The 26,704-nt window shown below is 44.4% G+C and overlaps 1 protein-coding gene across 1 annotated transcript in view; it reads right to left on the reverse strand.

Moving 5' to 3' along the window:
• Positions 1-26,704, reverse strand: part of Ppp1r14c (protein phosphatase 1 regulatory inhibitor subunit 14C) — an 82,704-nt gene that overhangs the window by 14,328 nt on the left and 41,672 nt on the right. The window contains exons 2-3 of the mRNA XM_026399941.2: positions 7,739-7,822; positions 6,074-6,106 (exon numbers count right to left, since the gene is read on the reverse strand). Of these exons, the coding sequence (XP_026255726.1) occupies positions 6,074-6,106; positions 7,739-7,822 (117 nt within the window). The remainder of the gene's footprint in view (positions 1-6,073; positions 6,107-7,738; positions 7,823-26,704) is intronic.

Genomic DNA, 26,704 nt, shown 5'->3' on the forward strand with positions numbered 1-26,704 from the left:
GTCCTTCTCATAGCTTTGACTTGAAGATTAAGTAAGACTTCCTCTTTCCATTCAGGCACACAAGAAGCTTAGATACCACCACTCCATCCTACCAAGCTGAACAAACTCAAAAATCAACAATATTTTTTAGATTCATAAGAGCAGTGAAGTCAGAGGGCACATAATGCTGTAGAGAGGCTGACAGGTGGACACAGAGAATCCCAGCTCACTGGAGCAGAAACCACAGGCAGCAACTTCTGTGGGAACCAGAGCCTGAGAAATTGCTAGAATCAGAGTGGACAAATCTGAGGGATTAAAACTCCAAGGAGACTCAGTTATGAGGGCTCCCCATATTTTGTGAGTTTACCTCTAAGATCTTTACATTGAACATCAGAGAAAAATTCCCTTGTGCTTCTGGCAGGAGAAGAAAAAAAAGAACAATATGAAATACACCAGAACATTTTATTCTTAACAAATACTGTACTTGGGAAAAACCAACCTGAGCCTACCCTGCAGGATTTTATCAGAGCCTGACTTAGAGAAAGGGAAATACCAACTCCTGCTGATTCTAGCCATCTGTCCCAACTAAAGGGAGTAGGGTGTATGGTATAGGGAGAGATGAGAAGCACTTGTGAAGTTCACAGTCCAGGGACGCAGGTTCAATGAAGATTAGGTCCTAAGCACAGGACTACAGAATGTTTCCTTCCCCAAACCTTAACTCCACATTACTAAAGGACTATTTTCAGCAGTTCATTTTACCCGATTCATCCTGTCCAGATAGCAAGAAAAATTACAAAAGTAAAAGGCAAAAATCAAAGAGAAAGAGCGATCATTACAACCAGACTCAGATATAGTGGGGATGTTGGAATTATCAACTTGGGAATCTAAAACAACTATGATTAGTGCTAAGGAATCCAATGAATAAAGGAGGCAGCTTGCAAAAACAGACAGCAATGCAAGCAGAGAAATGGGTGTTCTAAAACCAAAATGCAATTGCAAAGATCAAAAACAATGTAATAGAAATGAAAAATGCCCTTGATAGACTCAATAGTGGATTGGATGAAGCTAGAGAACAAATTTGATGAAGCTAGAGAACAAAAACAAAAAAAAAAAAAAAAAAAAAGTTTGAGGCTATCTCAATAGAAATGGGTGGAGAGATATTCCATGTTTGTGGACAGGAAGACTCAATATTATCAAGATGTGAGCACTTCTCAGCTTGACCTATAGATTAATGCACTCTCAGTCAAAATAAACTAATTCCAAAGTGTATATGGAGAGGTAAAAGATTCAGAAAAACCAATACAATATTGGAAGAGAAGAATAAATTCAGAGAACTGACACTAGTTAACTTCAAGACTTGCTATAAAGCTACAGTAATCAAAACAGTGTGGAACTGATGAAAGAAAAAACAAATTGATCTATGGAACATAATAGGCCCGCATGAATAAAATCAATTGATTTTTTTATGAAGGATCAAGAATATATACAAGAAAGCCACCCTCAACAAATGTTTCTGAGACAAGCAAATATCCACATGCATCATACATAGATCTAATTGTAAAAAGTAAGTCTATAAAACTCTTCAAAGATGTCATTGGAAAAAATACAGATGGTCTACTCTTTGGCAATTGGTTTTAGATACATCAAAGACAAGATTGACAAAAATGATAAGCTGGATTTAATCAAAATAAAATTTTTCTGCTCTATTAAATACATTGTCAAGAGAATAAAAAGAGAAGCTATAGACTGGGAGAAAATATTTGCACGAGATAAATGAGATAAAGAGCTGTTAGCCAAATATACAAAGGAAGTTTTTGGTGTGTGGTGCTGAAGATTGAATTCAGGGCCTTATACATGTTAGACTAGAGCCACACCCCCAGATTTTAATAATTCAATAATAAAAAGTAACCTGGTTAAAAAATGAACCAGAGACATTGACACCCCACCTAAAAAGACATACAGTTGAAAAACATGTAAATAGATGCTCCAAATTATACATCAGGGAAATGCAATTTAAAGCAATGATATTTCATTCAATGATATTTTATTCTTATTTCAAGTTACATTCCTAACTTGAAAATGATAGGAAAATGGTACAACAATATCATAAGAGTCTGATGGTTTCTTACAAAACTAAACATACTCGTCCCATACAACACGGCAACCGAAATTCCTTGAGATTTACACAAAGGACATTAAAACACTGCTACAAAAAACCTACATAAGAATGCTCATAGCAACTTTATTTATAATTCCCAATACTTGGAAGCAACCAAGATGTGCTTCAGTAGATGAATAAATAAACTATGATACATTCAGACAATGAAAAATTTTTTACATTCAGCACTAAAAAAGAAAAATGTGCTAACAAGCAATGAAAAGACACGGAGCAAATTTAAATGCATATTATAAGGAAAATACACCAGTTTGGAAAGGCTATATGCTATATGATTCGAATATGGCACTTTGAAAAATGTAAAACTATGGAGAGAGTAAAAAGATCTGTGGTTATCCGAGGTGAGAGGAAAGGAAGGATGAACAGGCAGAGCACAGAATTTTTAGGGTAATGAGAATTGCTCTGATGGATACTGCAATGGTGGACATGTGTGTCATTATATGTTTGTTAAAACCCATTAAAAAAGCAAAAGCCAAGAGTGAGCCCTGATGTGAACTATGCATTTTGGGTGATCATGATATGTCAGTGTGGGTTCATCAATAGTAACAAATGCACCACTCTGGTGGGAGATCTTGACAGTGGGGGAATGGCAGGGGTTGTACGGGTTGTGTATACGAAATCTCTACCTTCTGGTCAAGTTCACCATGTACCTACAACTGCTCTAAAATGAAATCTACTAAAACATCTTTAAAGTTATGGATGATTGAGTAAATGTTTGAAACTTTCATGAAAAAAAAAGATTAAATGAGTTAACATAAGATTAGATCAGTGCCTGGCATATTAAATGCTTAATAATTATAGTTCTTACTAAATAGTTCTTACTAAATAGCATATAGTTCTTACTAAATCCAACTGGTTTTAGATACATCAAAGACAAGATTGATGAAATCTCTGTTATGACTACCTCCATTTTACACATGAGGAAACTAGCTCAGAGAAGCTAAAAAAAAAAAATTGCTTATAGTCACACAGCTAGTACTGGCACTGCTGTGAATCTCTTGACTCAAAGTTTGGTGTTTTTTCTACCACCTACCCTACTTCCACAATGAAACTATAAATAAATATATCTGAGTCAGCAAAGACATCTTGCTTACATTCCTAACTTGAAAATGGTATACTAATTATATGTAAAATAATTTTGATCAAATATCACACCTCCAGAGACAGCGATTTTTAAGGATATCATCAATTGTTAAGCATTTAGTTCAGATAGGACAAGGTCCTTTAAAGTCCTAAATCTCTCATCGAGTTAAGTAGTTTAGGAAGACTGCAGACAGACAAAGCACAAGATCAGGTGTCAGAAACTCGGGGTGGAGTCCTGGTTTGCTTGCTCACTGCTCTGGCATCCTGGATAAGTTACTCAAACCCTCTTCACTTTAAGTGATCCTTGTGAGTCCAAAATAAGATAAAGGAAGTTAGTGCAAAGTGAACTACAGAACTCTGGAAAAATAGAAGGTATTACTCTTATCTCACAGTCCAGATGTCAGAAAGACCTATTTCTTATGAACATTGCCTCAAAGCAAAACTGCCCCCTGTCTTTCTGAAATGATCCTTTCATAAATAAACAAAATCAAATGAAATTTCTCAGCATTTCACAGCATTTCCATTCCTAGAAACCATGAGCTAAAAAAAGAACACAGAGATATTCACTTGGAAGCTCCAGCTTATTTTCCTCCTTTCTTCTTTCAAAACTCTGAAGAATATTCAAATGTTATATCCTTTCATCCTTAAGCCTCCACATCAAAACTAGCTGAGAAGATTTTTGTTCCAGGGGCAAACCCACCATCTTCCTTTAATTGCATGACTGTTAACCACTGTAAATATGTTGTTCCCTAGACACTGCAAAAACTGGGAGGTGGGGTGGGGAGGGAGAACAGGGCTCATTGAGAAACAGTGAGAAAATGGGGTGTCCACTGATGGCCGCCTGTGGAGCCAATCAGAAGAGAAATCTGCAAGTCCAAACCTTCTCACCTAAATAAACAAAAGGAACTTCTCCAGCTGGGTGAGTACTGAAGTAAAAAGGATAAGCAAATGAGTAAACACCATTTCTGCATCCAGTCCAGGTGCCCTGAGCAGCAACCTTTCCACCTCCACATCACCTGGTTACTCTGCATAATCCATCACTGTCTTGTCTACAGTCCTACCTGTCTCGTCTAACTCACCACAAAAGTTTAAAACCACTCTCCAAATAACCAATTGTTTTAGCTCATATTAACTCCCCAAATAACTGTAAATAAAGTTCTATTCCAGATTGTACAGATGCTCCAGAAAAAAAGTCTGGAGGTAGGAAGATGGCAATGAAGTGTTTAAGCACAGAGAAAATATATTACATGTTTGACAAAAACACTGGAGCAATAAAATAGCAATAGGTACTAGACAAAATAAAAGACAAGGCAGTTATCAACTCCAGGAAAAACAGAGCTATATAAGAGAGGAGTCATGGTCATATGTTATTGTGGGCTCAGTAACGAAAAAATACTTTTAAAATCGTAATATTATTATTCTCAACTACTAATTTAACAACATACTGTTATATAATTTTATTGTGGGATGGATGGAAAGAAATTGTGTGAAGAGTAAAAGTGCTATCATCTTTCCCCTTAAGTCAATAAACAAAGAAGAAATAGTAAATGCATGTTTAGGGTAAAAGAGCAAATAACAGGGAAGCAAAGGTGTTATTATATTTATACGTGATTTATATATATATATATATATATATATATATATATATATATATGTATATATGTGTATATATATATATAAAACACACATTTATACACATAAATGTGTGTATAAATATATATATATATATTTGTAAACATATATGTGTGTATGTGTGTGTGTGTGTGTATACACACACACATATCCATTTTTTCAGAGTTCTGTAGTTCACTTTGCACTAATATTCTTTATGGGGATATAACATCCATTACAGGGATGGATGGAGATATATATATATATATATATATATATATCTATATCCTATAAAGATGGAGCCAAGAAATGGAGAAACGCACTATTTTTTTTCTTTATGAGCCTTATAATATTTTTTGGTTTTCAAAAGTATGAATATGTATTACATTGACTAAAAGTATATATCTTAATAACTAAAATTTAAAATCTCTGTGACTACAAGATGTAATCAAAAGTGAAGGTTGTAGGAATACAACTCAAATAAGTAATTAGCCTCAAACCAAATAATCATAAACATCTTTATTGTTAAAATCTTACACACTCATAAAAATGTTTTCTTCTCTCTTTATAATATACCAATTCAAAAATCACAAGACTTACCACCAATTGCTTTGATGTTACGACAAATTCTAAAACATCTGATGAATCTTCCGATGCCTCTGATTTATCACAGGAATTAACCTAAAGTACTTCTTTTGCTAATATTTTCAGATTAATCTCTACCATGTTCTTGCTTTTAGTCATCAGAGTCTACATTAAATACCTTAATTTATTCCAACTAATGACAATTGTTTTTTATACTAATATTTACATATACTATAAATACCTAAACAAAGCATAACATTTTTCTCTCAGTAAAGGTAATTCTTTTGAAAAAACAGAATCAGCTTTAAGCTTTTTAAAAATATATGCCTACAAACTGAAAGGATATATTCTCCAGTAATAAATCTAAAATTTTGCAATGATTATATACCATTTCACAATTTTCTTTGAAGTTTGGTTTTTATCTAAAGCAAGCAACACACCCCATTCCATTAGCTTTAAGTCTTCCTGAACTAGACATTTTAAGCTTAGAAATAATGAAGTTGTACTGTGAAACATACGCATTCATAGATAATAACAGTCGATTAGCATTCATCTACTGTGATTTAGCATTAAAAACAGACAAATTGTTTTAATAAAAACCAATTCAAACATCGAATTTAGGAAAAGTGATTTGTTTACCTCTGTTGGATTGTAGCAGTCTACAAGAGCTTCCTAGAATTAAACACATGGAAAATCAGTTTTATTATTTTAAAATTCAATGCCACTTTTAAAATGCAATTAAAATCATTTTGTCTCTATACTATTATTTTTACAATGATAAATCAAGACTTCATATTGGTTATCCACAATCAAACTTTATGTCAACACTAGCTGGTCATTTGAACATATTAAAATATGCAAGGATGCACATACATGCATGCACACCTTTACTTTAGAAAGTTTTGAAATAGAAAAAGACAGTGTTTTAATGCTCTTATAGCATTGAAAAAAAAACCCAACCACTGACTAGACTACGAGCACCACTGAGGAGAAGGACTTACTTTAAAAAGTCAGGGGGAAATGAAAGTGACCATCAGGTTCTAGTCTGCAGAGAGATGCATACTGACTCTGAAGCTCAACCCAGGATGGCCCTTAACAGGAAGTGAATGTCCCACTGCATTGTTCTTGCATTAACTGAACCAGAGGGATCCTCTAACCCACCTACCTTGGTGCATGTCCACCTTTCCTTTGGGCTGTATACTTTGTTAATATTAAACTGTATAAACTTGAAGTTGAGATCACCTGTGCAAGAGGATGGTGATCACAGTGGACCTGGAGAGGAAGCTTGGTCATAATTCAGCCACAAGACAGCTTAGGACCCAATCTCTTCAGGTTCCATGTCTCAGCTGGGAATCAAGGTGGGGAAATGACAGCTGAGAAAGCCCCTTTCAAGTTCTTGATTTTAAAACAACCTTTTAATGTCACTCTACTTCCTATAGAACTGGGATCTACCTTATCTTTTTTTTTTTTTAACTTTTATAACTAGGATGCTGTTGTCTTCCAACTAAATCTACCCACAAGAAATAATCATTACAACTGAAGCTGTCCACCACTTGAGGGACACTAGTAATTACTAATACATTAAACATATCAATGCATTAAAATGTGCCCTTTGATTTGCTTTATGACCATTCATCCTTGGTGATAACCATTAACAGTAATTATCAGTGGACATTAAGAACAATGGCAGGTTAAAGGTTAATTAGTTTTAGAAACTTCCAAATGCAATTTTTAAATGATAGATTTAGCCTCCCGTGGGAAAGACTACACCTATTTTATTGCTTTCCACTAGGGAAACAGACGTTGGCACCTTGATTAATTTGCTAGAATGCTGTCAGGTGAGATCTGTTAAAAGATATCTTACTAAATAGAATTACGCCATAAGCAAACTAATCCAGAAATTAATGTCAAGCATGATACAATCCACCTCTGGGCTTGGACAGTCCCAGTTCCACTCAGTTCATCTCCCTCTTATATGCTCGTGGGCACCACTATCCTCCCTGGAAAAATTATCTCTGGAGGTGAAACCAGCCCTCTTCCAATAAAATGAAGCTGGAGAAAGTCACACCCAAAAGGTGTTAGAGAGCAGACTACAGTCAAGAGCTGATTTATCATCAGAGATGCAGCTTATGAGAGTGAAGACCCAACAGTGAAGACCCTGCACTTTCCTCTCTGCAAAATGCCCCCCACCCAAGCCCTGGTACCAATGCCCCCACAGGGCAGATTCAGCTCTGGCAAAGCCTTGGAGACCAATTGGATTCAAACCTCCGTGGCTAGAAGGTCTATATCTCGAGAGCTGCCCACCTGTAGTTTTAATGCTCTCTCTTCCTCACTGTCTGCATCAAGAAGGTCGTCGATGTCGATTTCCACGTCTGGCATTTCTTCTTCCTGTGGGCAAAAATGAAGGCGTTTTATTTATGGGGCAATGTATATTGTGCCAAATCAATTTAATTGAGTTAAATAAATGACTAGATTATCTACGGAAAGGGGATGAGGGCTAAGAAGGGGAAGGAGATACTTCAGGGAGGAGGAGGGGAATGGGAGAGGATAAGAAAGGGGAAGAGGGGATGGGGGAGGAGGGGAAAGAGAAAAGGGGAAAAGGAGGGAAGGGAGAAAACACAGAGGGACGGAGGAAGGGAGGGAGTCAAGAGCTTTAAAAGTCACAAAACAAAAAAGTGCTATTCAGAAATGACAATTTTCTACTTGCTAACAGATCACACCTGTGTGTACAATGGCGGGCAGGCAGACCACAGACCGGGTGGGAAGAGTCGCAGTTCCCCACCCAGCATCGACCCCTCTCTGCCTACTCAGTCTTCATGCAGTGACCCACATGTCCCTTCCGAGCTCGGGGTCTGGGAAAACCCCAAGACCCCGCGAGGCCACCACAGGTTCTGGGGCATTAGCAATGCCCCAGCCATTTCTGATCTGAAGAGGATGTGTGATCCAACTCAGACCCAGGGAGACTCTGGGAAAGAAGCTCTTCCTCCAAGGGCACCCCCCCCAACACACACACACACACACACACACACACACACACACACACACTCCCTGTGAACTGAGCATGGGTTGAGGAAGCACATAGCCCTGGAAGCCACGAAGAGAGGCTGGTTCAGGATGAGGCGGAATCCATGCTGCAAAAAGAAGGGAGAAACAACCCAAAAAAGCAGGTTCTGGATAAAATTACTAAGACATCAGGTCAAACCATGTCTGAGTAGGTGAACAAACCCTGCATGTGGCTTTAGCCAGTATGGGTTGAGCAACCTAAGATATCCAGTCCAGAAAAGAGGGCTTTAGAGAGGTGAAAGACTTGGCTAACTTGGAATCTGAACTTATTTTTTCTCTTTTTAATTTGTTCTAATTAGTTATACATGATGTAAAATTCATTTTGACACATCATACATAAATGGAGTATAACTTCTCATTCTCTGTTGTACACGATGTAGGATCACACTGGTTGTGTAGTCAGACATGCACATAGTGTAATAATGATCGATTCATTCTACTGTCCTTCTGTTAATGGTTTGGATGTGAGGTGTCCCCTCAAAAGTTTACATGTGGAACAATTCAAGAAAGTTTGGAGGAGAATGATTGGATCATGGCCTTCACCTAATCAGTGAATTGATCCCTAATGAGATTAACTGAGTGGTAACCTGGAGGCAGGTGGGGCGTGGCTGGAGGAAGTGGTTCATTGGGGGTGTGGCTATGGGGTATATATTTTGTATTTGGAGAATAGTCAGTCAGTCTCAGTCCCCCCACCCTCTCCCCCCTAATCTCTATATTAGCTGCTTCCATTTGCCACACTCTTCCACCATGTTGTTCAGCCTCTCTTCCAGCCCTGAGGAATCGATCCAGCCTTCTCTGAAACCTTGAGCCCTCAAACTTTTGCTCCTCTACAGTTATGCTGGTGGGGTCATTTAGTCACAGTGGTGAAAAAGCTAACTAAAACAATTTCCTACCTCCATACTTCCTCCCCTCCCTTCACTCCCCTCCGCTATTCCAAAATACCTCTATTAGAATCTGAACTTCTAACACAAGTAGACCTGGGCTCCTTCTCATCTCTTCTGTTACCTAAACCACCTCTATACCTCCCAGATCTTAAAATGTCAAAATAAAGTAGCATGTAAGAGAGACCTGTAATTTTGCATTTCATTTTCTCTGTGCAGTCACCTGCAGCCCAACTCCTCCCAGCCACCCGGATGGCGGAGCACTATCCTCAGGAGCTGGAGAGAAAGCTGCACACTAGGACACCTGGGAGGCCCCCCACCTGGCTTAGCTACTCTGTGTAAGCTATCTCCTCTTGACTTCTGGGGCAAGGCTGACTTTCTGAATACTTCTTTTCTAGGAAAATGAACTTAGCACTCGACCTGTTATGTGTTTGGTTCCAATATAAAACAAGGACCCAAGTACATTGGAGAAACAGGAATATGACCCCCTACCTCTAGTAACACTAGATTCCAAGGGCAGACCCTTAATGGGCAGGAAAATTCCAGAAACAATCCTTCATTTGAGCCACTAGTGACTTATCCCTGGTCCCATGGAGAATTTCTGTTTAGAGATTTTGTTCAGATATTAAGAATTAACCCACTTGGACACAGTATTGATTATGGATGTGAACACTTTAGATCTCACCTGCAAGGCTTTACCTTTGTATTTTCATATCTGCACTTAATGATAATTTACCTATTAGCGGAAACTGGTGATCTAGCAGTAGGAAGCTTCAATGTTTTGACAAAAGTCAGCCTGCAAGGTGACCTTTCTCTTGTTAGGACATGGATTCTGGGAGTCTGGCAGCTGGGTCAAACCAGTTGTGACTCTGGGGCACATTATTCTGTATATAAATGATAATTAATGAATATAAATGATGTATGAAATGCCAACTATCTTTGATGCATGGATTAAATTAGTTAATTGACATGAAGCCATCAGAATAGTACCTGACACACAGATAAGACAACCAGAGCACTGGTGATTATTTCTAAGGTATTATAAAATAAATTTAAAACACAATCACCTGGTTTCCCAGGATATCAAGGTGAGGGGTATGAATATGACTTTGAGAATTGCTGAGGGTACCTTCCTTGTCCTGGGAACTTCATCTGTATGAGCCAATGAATACAGGCATCCCTGGCCTCTGAATGGACGCTGCTGGGCTGCTGTGACTTTTCCATCCTTCCCTGGATCCAGCCATCTCACACTCGCATCCAGCCAGTCAACCTCTCAGACTAATACAAAGCAGCTGTTTCCAATGAGATGTCATGTTTAACCTCTCCTCAGGGAGAGGAAAGTGGGTACTAGTGTGCCTCCATCAGGGAAGAGGATGCTGGAAGGATCTCAGAACACCGGAAACCCACCCAGGACACCGGTATTGCTTTGCTCTGCAGGTGCCAGCCTCCTTGGCACCACCACTGGCCCTCCACCATGTTGTTGTTCTCTTGTCCAGGTGTTCTTGGGTCCAGCCATCTAATTTTGTGTATATTTGGAATCATGTTTGAAAGGAACACTGGTAGGAGAAGAAGAGGAACTTTTAGGAGGACCTCAAATAGAGAGCAGCCATACAACTTGAAAGTACAGCTTGATAAAAGCAGCAGAGCTTTCAAAGGTTGGCCAGAATTTCCAGGGAAAGGACCACTGGGGACACAAACACCAACAAAGAAACTCACTAGATTACAGAAGAACTGACAACCCAGGAACACAGATTGCTGGTGGCAGGCCCCAGCACAGATGAATCACCCTCAGAACGGCCCAGTCCAGTGGAGGGCAAAGGCCATCATGAATCAGACCCTGAAGAAGAGCTGAGTAAATGCTGCATTTGTGTTTTGGAAAGTGCAGCTCAAGATGAATTCAGTTACGTCCACGATGCCAGGTAGCTTTAGTAACTACCATACAAGGCCAGAACGGCCCAGCCGGTCTCAGCCAACTCCATTCAAGAAAAGCCAAACAAAACAGATGAATCGGCAAGTCCCAATCTGTGTGACAGTCTACAGAACCTCCTCCTACCTTTTCCTGCTCTTCCCCTCAACCAGTCCCTTGGTTCCGTATTTATATTCTGTAGACACAAAGCACACATTATGTCATGGCTTAATGAAATCAGGCAAAGGAAGCTGGATATAAAACCTGTTGAAGGGACTGCAGCCAAGAGGAGCTTGGTGTCTACCATTCTTAAAGGGAGTGAAGGAATAGTACGTTCCCAGTGCTCTCCTCAGAACAGCACAGCCACACGGTTCCTGCAAACTTTACTGACACACTTTTGATGACACTTGGTCAAATGGCTTTCACTGTGAGTCAGCCAGATGTCCCTTCATTAGGACTGCACAGGGCTCTCTGTTAGGTACTGTGTTTGACCTATCTCCCCCACCCTGGAGATCTGGGCTGTCCCTATGGCAACCACATGTGGTACTTAAATTCATAACAATGATGACTTCCATTCTCACTCACACCAGCCACATGCACCAAACAGCTACTGCACTAAAAAGCACAGACTCACAACACTTTTTGTCATCATAGAAGGTTCCATTGGACAGCGCTGACCTGCAGTCCACTAGCTCTCTGGCCTAGAATTAAGAAGCAAAGCCCCTTTCCCCTCTCTAAAGGCAAGGAACCTGGTATCTCAAGGTCACTCCTACCACCCAAGGGCGTGTGGCTGGGAAACCCTGGGCAAGCTGAAGCAAGCAGAGTGCTCATGGAGTAATCATGGCCCTCATTAGGCATCAACACTTTCCACCCATCTGTGAGTCTCTCCTTTCCCAATCAGATTCTTCAGGCCTGGGAGGAGAAAGAGCTCAGCGTGCTTGCCAGGAGCACAGAGCAGAGTGTTCCCGCTGCTGGAGAGTCTGCATTCAGGGAGAGTCTGCATTCAGGGAGAGTCTCCTCAGCCCTGTGTTCCAAGTATTAATGCTGGAGCAGTAGGACGGAAAGACCTCAGTGACAGGCCAAACCCTTACAAGGGGGTGAAGACACCCACAGCCACAGTGTACCAGGGTTTGGTTGCATGTGGATATTTGCCTCACATTAAAGATGTCTCCCCAAACAGTGGCTGCGGTGACAAGAAGCGAAAGTCAGGGGCCCTCCTGGTGACACTGATGAATCCCCATTGGGAAGCAGCGGCAGAGGGGCGGCCTGCGCAAACTGGAGTGTGGGCTGTGGGCACCAGCGGCTGGCGGCTGGCGTGGGCCGGAAGCCTGGTAAGCCAGAGCTGAGGTGAACCAGCGGGGGGGGCCCCACCCCCACCCTGACTGGTGAGTGTGAGGAGACGGAAGTGGGGGCAGATCCTGACAGAGATTGAAGGGAAGTTCAGACTGGGCTAACCAAAACCACTGGCACTTTCTGAGTCCTAGTGAGCATAAATTTGAACCCACAGCATGCTGGTACTTTTCCAGAACCTGATTAGCAAAATATGAACAATAGCATTGACCCAAGAGCAATATAAACCCCTAAACTTACACATTCAAGTGGCAACCCCTATAAGGTCCCTTATGTGAGAACTCTCTCTCTCTTCTTCCCACTTGAATAAATTCTACTCTTTTACACTCACTCTTCCTGGTCTGAGAATTTCATTCTCCAAATTCAGGAGATAAGAACCTGGAAAGAAGAAATGGGCAGTCTGAGCTGCTGGGGTCTGCGGTGACCCTGGAGGACACAGCCTGCCATTGCCAGCTGTAAGGACGCTCAGAGCTGAGGCTGGCAGGCTGTGATCAGCTGCTAGCACTAGAACGGGTTTTCCCTGCGGCAAAAGCCTGTAACTTACGCAGACCCCATTTGGCAGCAGAAGTGGAGAGCCCAGTTTCATCTCAGCTCCAGCCTCACTGCAACACGAGGCCTGTGATCATCTCCGTCATCTACCTGGTCCTGCCTCCCTTGAGAACCCGCTCTGCCTCAGGCATCGGGTGTGAGACACTGTGAGGCCCTGGGCCTGGGGTACAGGCAGTAGAAGCAGAAACTCCAAAAAACAAAATCACAAACAATGGCACCAAAAGCCACTGAGCTTTCGTGATTCAGGGAGAGAGAAGACTTCCACCTGGGGCAGGCAGGGAGGATTCATGGGGGAAGTGGGGAGGTGGGTCAGCTTGTGGAATGACAGACTTAGAGGGGGAAGGAGCATATACACAAGAGGCAAATGGTGCACAGGCAGCCAAAATACAAGGTTTATTCTGAGTATTGAGTATAGAAAGGTCCACAAGCTAATATTAATGTATGGAGTCCAGACAGATGACACGAATGGGCCACCTGGGGGTGATATAAGGAGTGATGGAGAGTGTGGCACGATGGAGAGTGTGGCACGCTGGAGAAACATGGCCCAAGGAAAGGCGGTGGGGAACACTTCACTCCCACCTTCTGTTGCCTTTTGGGGATGTGTGCTCAGTACTGCCAGATTTTCCAAGCTCTCAGGGAAGGCCCGAAATAGATATTTTTAGTATAAAAAAAAAATCTCCATTTTTAAAAACTGGCTAACAATTCCTTAAAAGATTGTGTAGGACAAACAAAATGCATCAGCTTACAGGCTGCCAGTTTCCCCCATCCTGTAGGGATTGTAGTCACTGAGCTCCGGAAGGAAAGGACAGAGCAAAGAGCTGGCCTTGACACAGGCCCAAGGTGAGAGGCAGAGGGGGCCGAGATGCAGCCACCAGGCCACAGCACGAGCCATGGCAAGAATGAGCAGAAGATTTTAAAACAGCGATAAACAGGGAGGGAAAAACAGGTGCAAAGTGGGGATAACCTGGATGTTGGATGAAGAGAAGGAAAAAGTAAAGAGAAGATGCAGGTTCTGAGCCTGAGAGGTGTTGGAGAAAATGGCAATGACAAGGACACGGGACCTGGTGGACATTCACAAGCCAACCAACAGTTCAGAAGTCAGCCACTCCCAGCCCCACCCCAAATCCTAGGCAGAAGCAGGGTTCCCACGCTGCCCTGCACAGGGACACACTGCAGCGCTGAGTGCCAGGTGCACAGCCTGGGCAGGCAGAGCAGATCAGGCCCCGGAACTGAGGCAGAGTCCCCAACACAGCTGGCCTGCAGTGGAGACGCACATCTGCACACCCACCACCATACATGACTCCCGCTACACCATGCACACACTCACACACACTTCCATCTAACCAGAAGATCAACACTGAGCCCTGGCAGGTGTCATGTGAACTTTTACAAAATGAAACACTCAGCCCGGTCTCGAGGTGAGCGGTGGGCAGGACTACTCAGGCTGAAACTCAGCTTGAAAATGGATCATGTCTTTCAAGCCCCATCAACACAGCTTAACAGCAGTTCTCAACAGTGGTCTCAAACTAGGGATGGTAGAGCACCGTGGGATTCCACTGCTGTGCAGGTGGCAGCTGGCAAAGGGGCAGCAGGAGGAGGCAATGATGGGGAGTGGCATGCACTGGCTCCTATGGTCTGTCCAAACATTCTCCAAGAATAGCCAAAGCCTCTGCTGGCTCACCTTTCTCTAAGCCTGCCAGGAGAAAGCAGGCAGAGGAAGCCTGAAATAAGAACTGAACCCTTATATGAGCTCACTGTGATAATATTGACACTTGGTGTTTCATTTTAATGACAATTCCTAAAAATTCCTGTACACAAACATATTCTCAGAATGCTCTGTGTGGGCATCCTACGACCAACTCTGGCTGGGCCCACTCTGTGTCTACACATTCACATGAAGCAGAATTATGTCAGTTGTCATGAGCTAATGAGAAAAAGGCCACAGGGCAGATTTAATATATAAATGTAATATATATAAGTGACTCATTCATACCATCGAAGCCAGAAGTTGTCCTTCAAAAGACACTGAGCTGCAAGCAATCTGTACTTAATCCCTGTTACAAAAGGAATAAAGTCAGCTATCACAGTAAATTAATGGTGTGCATTTCAGTCTCATGGATTGTATTTTGCATTTAATTTGCAATCCTGATGTGATTTTATAGTTGGAAGAACCATAAACATAAGGTTTATACCTGGCTTTAAGTGATACATATTCAAATAATATTATAATATTAAACATAGAAATCAGCCCTGGAATCTGCAATAAATTATCTCCACTTAAAAAGAGGCCGAACCTACTTATGGCACATCATGGCAGAATATCAGAACATCAGGGGTGGAGGCAAGATCATGGAAGCTCTCAGGAGAAAAGCAGGTCACACACAGAAGGATAGAATTCAGGACAGAATTGAGCCCCAAGGCTTCCCAACAGCAACATCAAGTGCTCAAAGCCAGGAACAATGTCTTAGTCTGTTTTCTGTTGCTATGACAAATTGTATGAGGCTGAATGGTTTGCAAAGAAAAGAGGTGTATTTAGCTCACAGTTCTGAAGGCATAAGAGCATGGCACCAGCAGGCCCTGGTAAGGATCCTATTGAGGCCTCATTGTGATGGCATCCCATGGTGAGATGTGTGTGAGAGGTCTCATTGCAAGATAGAAAGCAAGAGGCCAGGGAGGGACCAGGCTCCCTCTTTTGTAGCAAGTTGTTCTCTCAGGAACTGATCACTCCTGTGAGACCCAACCCACTTTGCAAGCCTGATATTAATCTGTTCATGAGGGTGGAACCCCAGTGACATAATTATATTCCACCCCTTAAAGGGTCTACCACCTCAACAGTGACACGCTGGGGACCCAGCTGCCAGCTCATAAACCTTGAGGGATAAGCCACATCCAATCCATAGCAAGCAATGATTCCAGAATCCTAAAGAGAAATGGTTTCCAGCCCTGATGTCTACTTCCTCCTGAACTGTAAGAATGAAAATGGCCAAATTTTGTGTTGTGTATGTGTGCATAAATCATAATGAATCCCACTATTATGTAGAACTAAATGCAACAATTTATAAAAGTAAGAAGAAAAACCATAGACATTTTGGCACACTGGGTCTTCTGTCTTCATAATTTATCTCCAATTTTGGGAAGAAGCACTCCAGCAAAACAAAGAAACCAAGGCACTCACCTGGACTGTGGCTCATGTGGAACAGAGGGTGCTTAATGAAATCAAGACTGAGGCTTGGAGAGCCAGCAGCTAAACAGGAAGGGTGTGGAGGAGCCTGATGTGGGCACAGAGGCCAGCGCCTGGCGGGCACACATCTGCACAGGCAGCCCAGCCACCTAGGGCCCAGGGCAGGAAGGCCTAACAGAACTAACCTGGGTGAACAAGTGTACATTGTCTCAGTTTGAAGCCACGTGACCAGTACTCCCCTAATACATGCTTGTTTTAAAATTAAATAACCCACAATGGCTGAAACTTACTCTGAGCCAAAGAGCAAAATTCCCCAACTCCTCCTTTGAAAATATCAGAACAGCCCAACTGAACTTCACTCTGTAGTAAAGCAAAAGGATGTTTTCAATAATATTCCAGGAATTGCAGTTCTTGCTACTCAGGAGACAGGTCTTGGCCCACCTTCATCCCCTGCACCCCACAGCTCGGGGTCACTGCCAGAGCATTCGAGGCATACACAAGTGACCACTGCAGCAGAAAGGAGAAGCAGCATGGGCACATGCCATCCAGCACCTGGTGCAGAACGCCTCCCTTCCCTCCTGCCCGAGACACAGTAGGACACAGTGAGCAAGAGCAGGCTTATTGTTCAAACACACTGGAATGTGTTCTAAGTTTCTGAGGGTTCACAGGCTTTATTTAGCACTTCCAGTATTATTAACCAATGACTTGTGACACACCTGCATGTCACCCGTGGTCTCAAATGGCTCATGAGGCCACTTCGTTGTGGGGTAGAAGGACCCCAGAGAGTCCACCTGAACAAAGCACAGCATGAGTGCCAACTGACCAAACCTCAGTCTTCCCTTCCAGCAGAGGTGAGGCCCCTCCAGTCAGGGTCAGGTAGGGTGTGCCCCGAGCATGGGGTATGGAGAGAGCCAGGCCCAGGTGTCTGCCACCTCCAACCTGTGTGAGCTGGGGTGAGCTCTCCTGTTCATCTAATGCTCGGGGCTGGATGAGGAGCTGGCATGATCCTGCCCAGTCACACAGTGCAAATGTAACACATGCCAATACGACCCTAGCAGGTACCAAGTTGAATGGGCTCCTCTGATTAGCTGATTCTTCTTATAAAACAATAAATAAAGGGGATTTGGGTTGTGGCTCAGTGGCAGAGCATTTGTCTCACACATGAAGACAATGGTTTCCATCCTCACTGCCACATTAAAATAAATAAAGATTTTGTGTCCATGTATAATTAATTTTTTTAAAATTTTTTAAATAAAATAAAGGAAGATAATGAATGTCAACACAAGTGTCTCTTCCAGAGAATCTTTCACTGCTGATGTCTGAAAATTGCAAGTAAAGACCTAAGACATTTCCAACTTATTCAAAACCACAGGATTAAAAGGAAAAAATGAGCGAGAGAAGAAAATGTAAGCAAAAATCCCCAGGTGCAGAGCTTTTCTGGAAACAATAACACTTGTCTTTGCCTAGGAACACTAAATGTGCACAGCTGGTCGTCATTAACAATGCCAAAGTGACAAGGACATCAGGAAGTTGTTCCATATAAGGTCTTTGAGAATAAGTTTTAGCTAAGACAGTTCGGCAAGGACAATGAGAGCATCCAATGGCTCTGGATACAGGGGACAGAAGGCCACCATCCTCATGCCCACTGTGCCTGCCCTCAGGACCCCAGCTCTCCACGGCAGCACTTATATGGGAATACCCGAGGGACACAGGCAGCTCAGGGACACAGATATCAAGACACACATCCTGAAAAGACAGCACCCTCCCCCCCACTCAGGAGGCGCTGGACAAAGACAAGCCACCAGTAGCTTAAACTGGTGTCAGGCCACAGTCAATGGAAAAGGACATGGGGGAAATAAAGACATGTTCCAAACCAAAGGCTGGTGTCAGCCAAGGAGAGAATGAGGCAGCGACAGCCTTTCCTGTCCCTGGGAAGGCACATCTCCTGCACTGGAAGCTCTGTCCTGCTTCCCAGTGATTTAGGGACAGGGCTTGAACTGAAAGAAGATGACCCCTAGCCACTTCTTAGTGAAAGTACATAAGGGCAGGCCAGGATTCTCTTAGGCTAGGAACCCTCAAATGACCCCACTGTGACTCAGAGGCAATGGGAAGAAGCCTGTTACAGCCCACTCCTTAGAGAGAGAAGATGGCTTCTTATTCTACCAAACCTATGGCCACAAGGGTGCCAGGGCCAATATATACTCTGATCCTGGTGGTCCTGGCACCAAGCATGATCCCCTCTTTCTCCTCCCTCCCATGTGGTATGAGGCAGTTAAAGAAAGGAACTTTCCAGCAATTCCTCATGCTCATGTAGAACAGCCCAAGGCTGTGGAACAGAGAGAACTAAGCCATCCAACGGCGCTTCTGCCGTGTTGGGTTTCCTAACACCAAACACTAAATCCAGTGATTGGCAGGTGCACAGAGGAGTTAAGGCTGAGAAGATTATGGGGAAAAGCCATTTGGAGGAGACTGAAAGGAACTGAACCCCATCCAGAGGTTCCAGGTGGCAAGGAGACACCCTGCACTTTCCAGTTTTAAATGACTATTGTCAAAATGAACTTTCAAGCTGCAAAAAGCCTCAGAGGAACCTTAATTGCAAATCTGGAACGGCTCCTCTGTCTGGTGGCAACTACAAGACCTTCTGGAAAGGGCAAGGCTGAGGAAGTCATCAAAAGACCATCACAGTGGTTGCCAGGGGCTGGTGGGGCAGGAGAGCATGGGATGTATGCTGGGTGATCTTGTAGGGAGACGCTAGTCATCGTACACCTGTCAAACCAACCAGAGGGTCACACACACACTCAGAGAATGTATAAGACCAATGGTGAACTCAAGGGAAACCTTACACCTCAGCTGATAATGTGGGTCAAGATTGGTTCCTCCATGCAACAAGTGCCCCTAATGCAAGGTGTTCAGAAAAGGGGACCCTGGAGGGGCGTGGAGTGGGAACGAGTAGATGAGAATTCTCTGTACTTCCTGCTCGATGTTTCTGTAAACTTAAAACATCTAAAAAATCAAGTTTGTTAATTGGGAAAAAAAAAAAACATGACTCCAGGGATGGTGACAACACATGGGAACAGGGGTTGCCAATTCCGCTGGGCAGCTTGTTATAATACCTGGATGTGTAAAAGGTCTCAGGTGATTCGGACAATGACATTCAGTCAAGAAGCCGACCTAGCCCTCCTCACCATGTTCAGCTGTCCCTCCAAACCACAGCAAGTTGTGGGAGGTGCCATGGGGCACTGCATTAGTGAGGAAGGAGTCACTGAGCCACCCAGAGTCTGCTCTGCCAAAAGGGGGACCCCACTCGATGCTGAGAGAAGTCAGGGTCACAGCCAGCAAGACAAGAGCCTGGCCAAACCTCAGAACAGAGGGGGTTTTGAAGGAGGCAGACAAGGCCAAGTCAGGAGAGCATGGAGCAGGGAGGTGGGCTCCATCTAGAAGAGCTGCCAGGGTCAGGCTCTGCTCTTCTGTGCCTGTGTGGCAGTCGGGCCTAGGGGAGGGACAGAGGGAGGAACGCAGACTTCATGCTGGCAAGCCTTAGGCCGTTCTGCATGAGCATGAGGAACTGATGGAAAGTTCCTCTCTTTACCGCCCTCACACCACATGGCAGGGAGGGAAAAGGGACTCATGCTTGGTGCCAGGACCACCAGAATCAGAGTATGGGGCCCTGGCCCTTTAGCCCACTGCCTTGGGTCAAATTCCATTGTTAAAGTGAGAGGGTGACACCTGGATGTGAAATGAGCAGATGGAGGGGCACGCTCATTGTAAATAACTGGCATGGCCATTTCAAGGTCACAAGCGTGCCCTACACAGGCAGTGGTATGTGGAGGCCTAGGTGGAGGCTGTGTCATGGGATAGTAAGGAGTGGCACTGAATGAAGAGGAGCCTTCTGCCTTCTGCCATGTGAGCATGCATCACATCAGAAGTGTGACTCTCCATAGCACCCCGACCCCTTCCACCATCTGATCAACACCATCAGTTCTAAATCTCAGTGTCCCCAAGTCTGTGCTTTTTACCACCTCCCCTGTCCCCAGGCTGAAGACAAACCACCCCCTGCCTAAGCTACTGCAGGGACCTCCTGACTAGCTCCTGTGCATCCACTCCCATTCCTCCTCCAACCCCATTTTCACTCTGTAACCAAAGTAGCACCTTCAAGAACACAAATCTGTCATTCTGCTGAGAACATTTGGATGGCCTCCCAGTGCTCCTAAGACCAAAATTCTAACCATCCTGTGCAAGGCCTAGGGTGTTGGGTTTCCGGGCTCCTTTCCATTCAGTGCCACTCCTTCCTATCCCATGACACAGCCCCCACCTAGGCCTCCACATACCACGTGGCAGGCAGGGGAAAGAGGGGCTCATGCTTGGCACCAGGGTGGAATGCTGTTCTCATTATCTACCTCAGCTATCAGCAAAACGTCCCTGGTCATCCTGGTGACAAGGTCAGCCTCCCACCCCTTGAAGCTTGCTCCACAGCACTGTGTCCCTCATTGCACTTACTGCGCGGTTACAATTTGACATTGTCTTGTCCCCTCTCTGTACTGTTAGCCCACAGAGCAGTGCTCTGCACGGTGCCAGGCACACAGCCAGCCCTTGGCAGCCATTGTTTGAATGAAAGGACAAGCAGCTCCCTGAGGTGGACATTGCCATCATCTCTACTCATAGACAGGAGGTCTGAAAGTGTTGTCCCCTGGGGCTGACAGCTTGGTTTCACACCTAGACAACCTGACCCCAAAATGGATAGCCCTGGCGGCTCGTGCCATGACCATTCAGGGTGCGGCGCATCGCAGCTGAGGAAAAGCGTCCTCCTCTCTGACTTCAGGGACCTTCGAAGCAGCAAGAGGAAACAGCAGAGCCTTTCCAGCAGGGCAGCCTGCAGCCCAAGAGGCCTCCGGGCCACGCTGCGGCTCCAGCCCCCGTGTGTGGGAAGTGGGGAGACACCCTCAGACACCTAGAACCTGGGGCCTCCATGGAGACCTGGAGGATGACAACCCTTTTGAGACATTCAAGGTTCCACAGCCCCTTGGAAGACATGAACAGACGCGGGGTCAGCGGAGACCTGGGAGAAGTGCAAGTGAGGAAGGGCTGATCATCTCTGCAACATGAGAACCCGCGGCTGAAGGCCCAGGCTTAGCCTGTTACGAATACAGCAGAGGAGGTGGCTCTGGATGTTGTTGTGCTCTGGGCCTGTCACCGGGGAGGCCACATCTGCACCTCAGAGGAGTGCCTAAAGGGAAGGGCAGCCAGAGGCTGGGCTGAGAGACGAGTCAGAGGGTGACCTCACTACCTCGGCTCAGAGAGGAAAGGGAGCACTCCCGGAGTGCCACCCGGGCCTGGGGAGGCTGACTTAGTGAGAAGAGTGACCCTCAATCTGCAGACTTGGTGACAGCGTTCAGTGAAGATTATCGGGAAGGAAGAGGCAATGGCCCCATAGAGGCAAGTAACGAAGGCCCTGTCCCCACAGGGGTAGCCATGACAACTGCCAGCCTCTGGGGGACAAGAGAGTTAATTTAAGATCACAGGATCTTAAATTAGATACTTAATGTTAAATACTTAAATACTTTAGAAACTTAATTGGCTTTTAATTGTTTATCTGTAGTAATATTTATTTATATGTTTGTTTGTTTTGGTTCTCCTGTAAAAGTACTCCACTGGTATTTACCATGTTGCTGAAAGTTTGAAATTGACCTCAAGATAATTGTACAGTGTAACTGGTGGACTAAATAAAGCAGCCCAAAAGAAATCAAAGTGTGGAAAATCTCAACTCAAAGATAAAAGAGGTGAAAATGAGCCACTTGAAAAATATCTTCCCGGAGCACATCTGTCTTTGTCCATTTGTGCGGTTATAATGCAATACCACAGACTAATTGGTAAAGAATTTGTTCTCACGGTTCTGGAGGCTGAGAGGTCCAAGGCACTAAGGTGCTAGCAGGTTCAGCATCTGGTGAGGGCACCATCACACTGCCAAGGCGGCCCCCTGTGACGGTGCCCACCCCAGGGGAGGAGTGATGCATGCTCACATGGCAGAAGGGAAAGCAGGCCTAACACTGCACACTGCACGAAGCCCCTTTTATAAGAGCCTTGATCCCTTTCATGATGGAGGAGCCCCCGTGGCCCAAGCTCCTCTTAAAAATCCGCCTCTTAATCATATTTCATTGGCCATCCAGTCTCAACACCTGAATTTTAGAGAAACACATGGGAACCATACCAACACCTCAGCAGAGAGCCTGCAGTGCTCTTTTTCAAGTCATGACTCATGGAAAACCTGCCTCAGAATCCCCCTGTGAATGTTTAGAAATGCAGATTCCTGGGAACCCATCTCAAAGGCAATGAAACCCAAGATTTGGGGCAACCAAAGAGGCCACTATGAAGATCCACCGGCATTAGCATTTGAGAATGAGATGCTTTTAGTTCCTTTGAAATTAGAGAAACCATTCCATTGCAGATGATAACAAGGAAAAAAAGAGGGAAAGCCACCACTCCTGAATGGTCACTGATCTCCATGCCCCTTTTAGAGGAAATACTCATTTGCGCTATGCCAGTCTGCTCACTTCAGGCTGGGCACCGCGTAGGTGCTGGGGATTCAAAGATCAGCAAGATGCAAGACCCATGCCTACAGTTTGTGCAGGGTGGGGGCAAAAACACACTGAAAGCAAAGAGAGAGGCAGATGGCGGCTGCCTGAGGAAACCCTGCCCCTTGGCCAGGAAGCAAAGCTCAGTAGTGTGAGGGGCAGCAGGGCTGCCTGGTCTCCATGAGGGACATGCCACTCTGCCACTGCTAGTCTTGGCTTCTCCCGAGACCCTCTGTGAACAGATGGCATTGCTGAGGCCCCCTTGGTGTTTCTCAGCCCCCGTTGGCACCTCCATTTGGAAAATGAGTCAAGAAAAGCATCTTCCACAATTTTTCCAACCATGTAGGCCTTCACCCCAGCGCGAGGCAGGCTGGGTGAAATGTTGGCAAGAGGCTGTTCCAGCTGGGGGCCCACCCGTTCACACCCACACCCAGCAGGGTGCTCTCCTCTCCTCTCCTCTCCATGGGCAGGGATCACCTGACAACCACGCAGCCAGGGCAGGGGCATACAGGGTCAGGCCTCCTGGTCCTCCTCCTCCCTGACTGTGGCAGGTGGGGGACAGATGTCACACCAGATTGCCTCAACACTGGAAACACAAGCATCTTCTTTCACCCTGCTTCAGCCACCTGCATGCCCACCACCAGGCATCCTCTGACGGTATGGAAATCAGCAATTCTCCAGCCTCGAGCTCAGCGCATCAGCTTGTAGGCCTGATTCACGGACCTCAGGCAGGCAGTGAACATTCAGTTCAATTCATGTAAGACAAGGCCCCCTGGAGACAGCAGTTTGGGGCCATCTCTGGGAGTGACTGTTGGAGGTTAGAGGCCCATGGTTTAACTTCTAGACACCCAACAGAAGCTAGGAAGTCAGGCTGCTCCTGTGCGCTGGGCCTGTGGCAGGTAGTCTAGACTCCTAAGGCTGAGGCTGAGCCTCTCACACAGGGCTCCTCACCAGCTCTTTCCTCCCCCACAAGACTCCTTTATCTTCCACCCTCGAAGGCAGAGGAAGACAAGGGCAGCTGACAATCCTGTGACCCTTCCACAGCCCTCCAGGCATCCCCTGAGGTTGCATATCGGGTAGCTGAAGGGGTGAAGCAAGCAGCAGAAGGTCAAGCCTAAGTAGGTGAAGGGCAGAAGGTGAAGTCTATGGGGTAAGTGGGAGCATGAGGCCCCTCTTCAACACTGGGACACGCTCATCTTTCTTCCACAGGTGCTGCAGGAACTGATGAGACAGTTTCACCTTTGCAGCTTAGACTGCAGGCAACCAACCAACAATCACACTCCAATAATTTCAGAAACCACATTTTGTCCTTTGGATTCAGTCACAAAGTGAGTTTCGACTACAGAGGCAGTGAGTTTTCATCTCCCCCACATCTGCTCCTTTTGCTACCCAAACAGACACCCCAAGCAGACACGAGCAAAGGCAGATGGAAAGAGAGAAAGGGATGCCATGCTTTAATTTTAATAAACCAATGGACTCTGCGTTTATTTTACAAAGGAAAAAATGGTGGTAAAATTTAGGGGATAAAGTCTATGCTGATCTATGTTTTGATTCAGAGAAAGAGGGGTTACATGGTGAAATCTTTCCCTGGAGCTTTGTTTATTTTTCTCCTGGGCAGGGAACACTTTGGATTGATGACAAGTTCAAAACAACCTTGCTGATTAAAAAAAAAGGCTTGAAACAAAAATTAGATCCAAAAATCTGATGCTTTGCTGCTCCCACTCCTGCCAAATATTGACACAAATGAAAGGAGAAAACAAATGTCCCACGCCTGGTGGGTGCTCCATAATGATCTGTGGAGTGACTGACTGATTTACTTGAGTCCCATGGCTCTTCACACTAGCGAGCTTGCTCCATTGTCTCAAAGCAAGCAGTGCTCAAGATTTATGGCTGCCCAGTTGCCCCCATTGACCATAAATCCTTGCTCGCTTCTAGACTGTTCCAGGCGGCCCAGCTAGTAAATGAATGGGCGTAACCAGGGTCTACTGTCATGAGTCCTTCTAAGGAGAGTGTGTGTTCCTGCTTAGAAAGGGGAGGGGTCAATGAGGACCACAGTTCTCCCTGTCACAGGAAAGGTGTACCCTAGTTCTGTACTCTCTGAGACACGTTCGTCAGCCTATATAGAGAGTGGCCAGGCTGAAAAGCCTTGGATCTTTGATCCTTAGGTCCTTCGTGAGGACTCCCAGAGGCCATTCACCATCGGGAGATGGGGTGAAGGCCATTCAGGATGATCACTGCCCATGACCATGACCTGACACTAGGTCAACACCAGGAATTTCTGTTCCTATAGTCTCCACAGCTCTGTGGTCATTTGCATGTTCAAACGCATCTTAAATGGGTCTGGTGTTCCAATTTGGGGGGATGAGAAAGTTCTGGGGATAGGTGATGGGGATGGTTGCACTAAAATGTGAATGTGCCGAGCACATATTTTAAATGATATGAATACTTAAAAATGGCTAACATGGTGGCTATGGTGTGCACACTTGTGATCCCTGTGACTCCGGAGCATGGCAAGATGGAGGCCAGCCTCTACAACTTGGCAAGATCCTATCTCAAAATAAAAAAAAATAAATAAAAGAGGTAGTAGGATTGTAGCTCAGTGGCAAAGCAACCCTGGGTTCAATCCCCACTATACAAGCATACACACAAAAAGACTAAAACAGTACATTTTATGTTATGTGTATTTTAGAACAATAAAAATAAAAACAAAACTACAAGATATATGAAAATTGTCTCAATCAGCAATAAGAACAATCTTCAAGGGCAGGGACTGTCTCATCTATTTTTGAAACTCTCACACCTAGCACAGTAGCCAGGCCCCTCCCTAGCATAATTTTTGTTCTGATTAAAAAAAAAATAAAGCTCTCTCTCAAGTAGGATGCTTAGGCCTGAAAATTCCATTGAACATCTTTTCTGGAATGTTCAAGTTAAGAAAGAGTGTGACCCATAGAATTACATGGGTACTTCACTTCTTCTAGAAATTGGCCCAGAATTGGAGACAAGCTGATCACACAGTTGATAAAAGGGGCGGGGAGAAGGGAATAACTAGTAACCAATCTAAATATGTAAGTAAAGAAAGTATACTAGGAAAGTGGACATACATTGTTTTTATCACTCCTGGCTTTTTAATGGACTCACCCAGACAGAGAGACTTCAGGATTAACTGTCATATTTATGAGCTGGCTCCATCTGACCTTTAAAATGTGTCAATAACTGTATCCAACATGTGTATATTAAAGAAGCAGACTTCCCCTGCACTCTCTGAGATGCTAGACAAATAGCAAACATCCACCCCAGGCAATTCAAATAAACAAGACAGAAGCTTTAACTATGTAACAAATTTTAAGAGCCTCTTACTTTTACAGCAGGCCAAGGAGGCATTTTATCAGGTCCATGAAGGACAGAGTTGCTGGTGCCAAAGACAAGAGGAAGGTAGCAGGAGGCCAAGGTGGTGGGGAAAATTGTAAAATATTTTAAATGAAACACTATTTCATCATTGTAAAGGAACATTTTAAAAACATCCTAGATGATAACTGTTTGGTTAGTAAACAATCAAAGAGTTATTCCTTTAATTAATGGAAAAGAACAACTTATAATTGACCCACAAATCATAGCAGAACATAATTTGGTTCTCTCCACTAAATTACACACACCACTTGAAGCCCATCTTGCTTACAGTGTCATTTTGAATGCACTCTCCAGAGAGAAACAGGAGTTTGCTCTACGAAGAGAATTCTTGGCTCAATCTGTTTCCAAGTCCTCAAAATGGTT

The sequence above is a fragment of the Urocitellus parryii genome, chromosome 8 (assembly GCF_045843805.1).
Source record: "Urocitellus parryii isolate mUroPar1 chromosome 8, mUroPar1.hap1, whole genome shotgun sequence".
Lineage (NCBI taxonomy): Eukaryota > Metazoa > Chordata > Mammalia > Rodentia > Sciuridae > Urocitellus > Urocitellus parryii.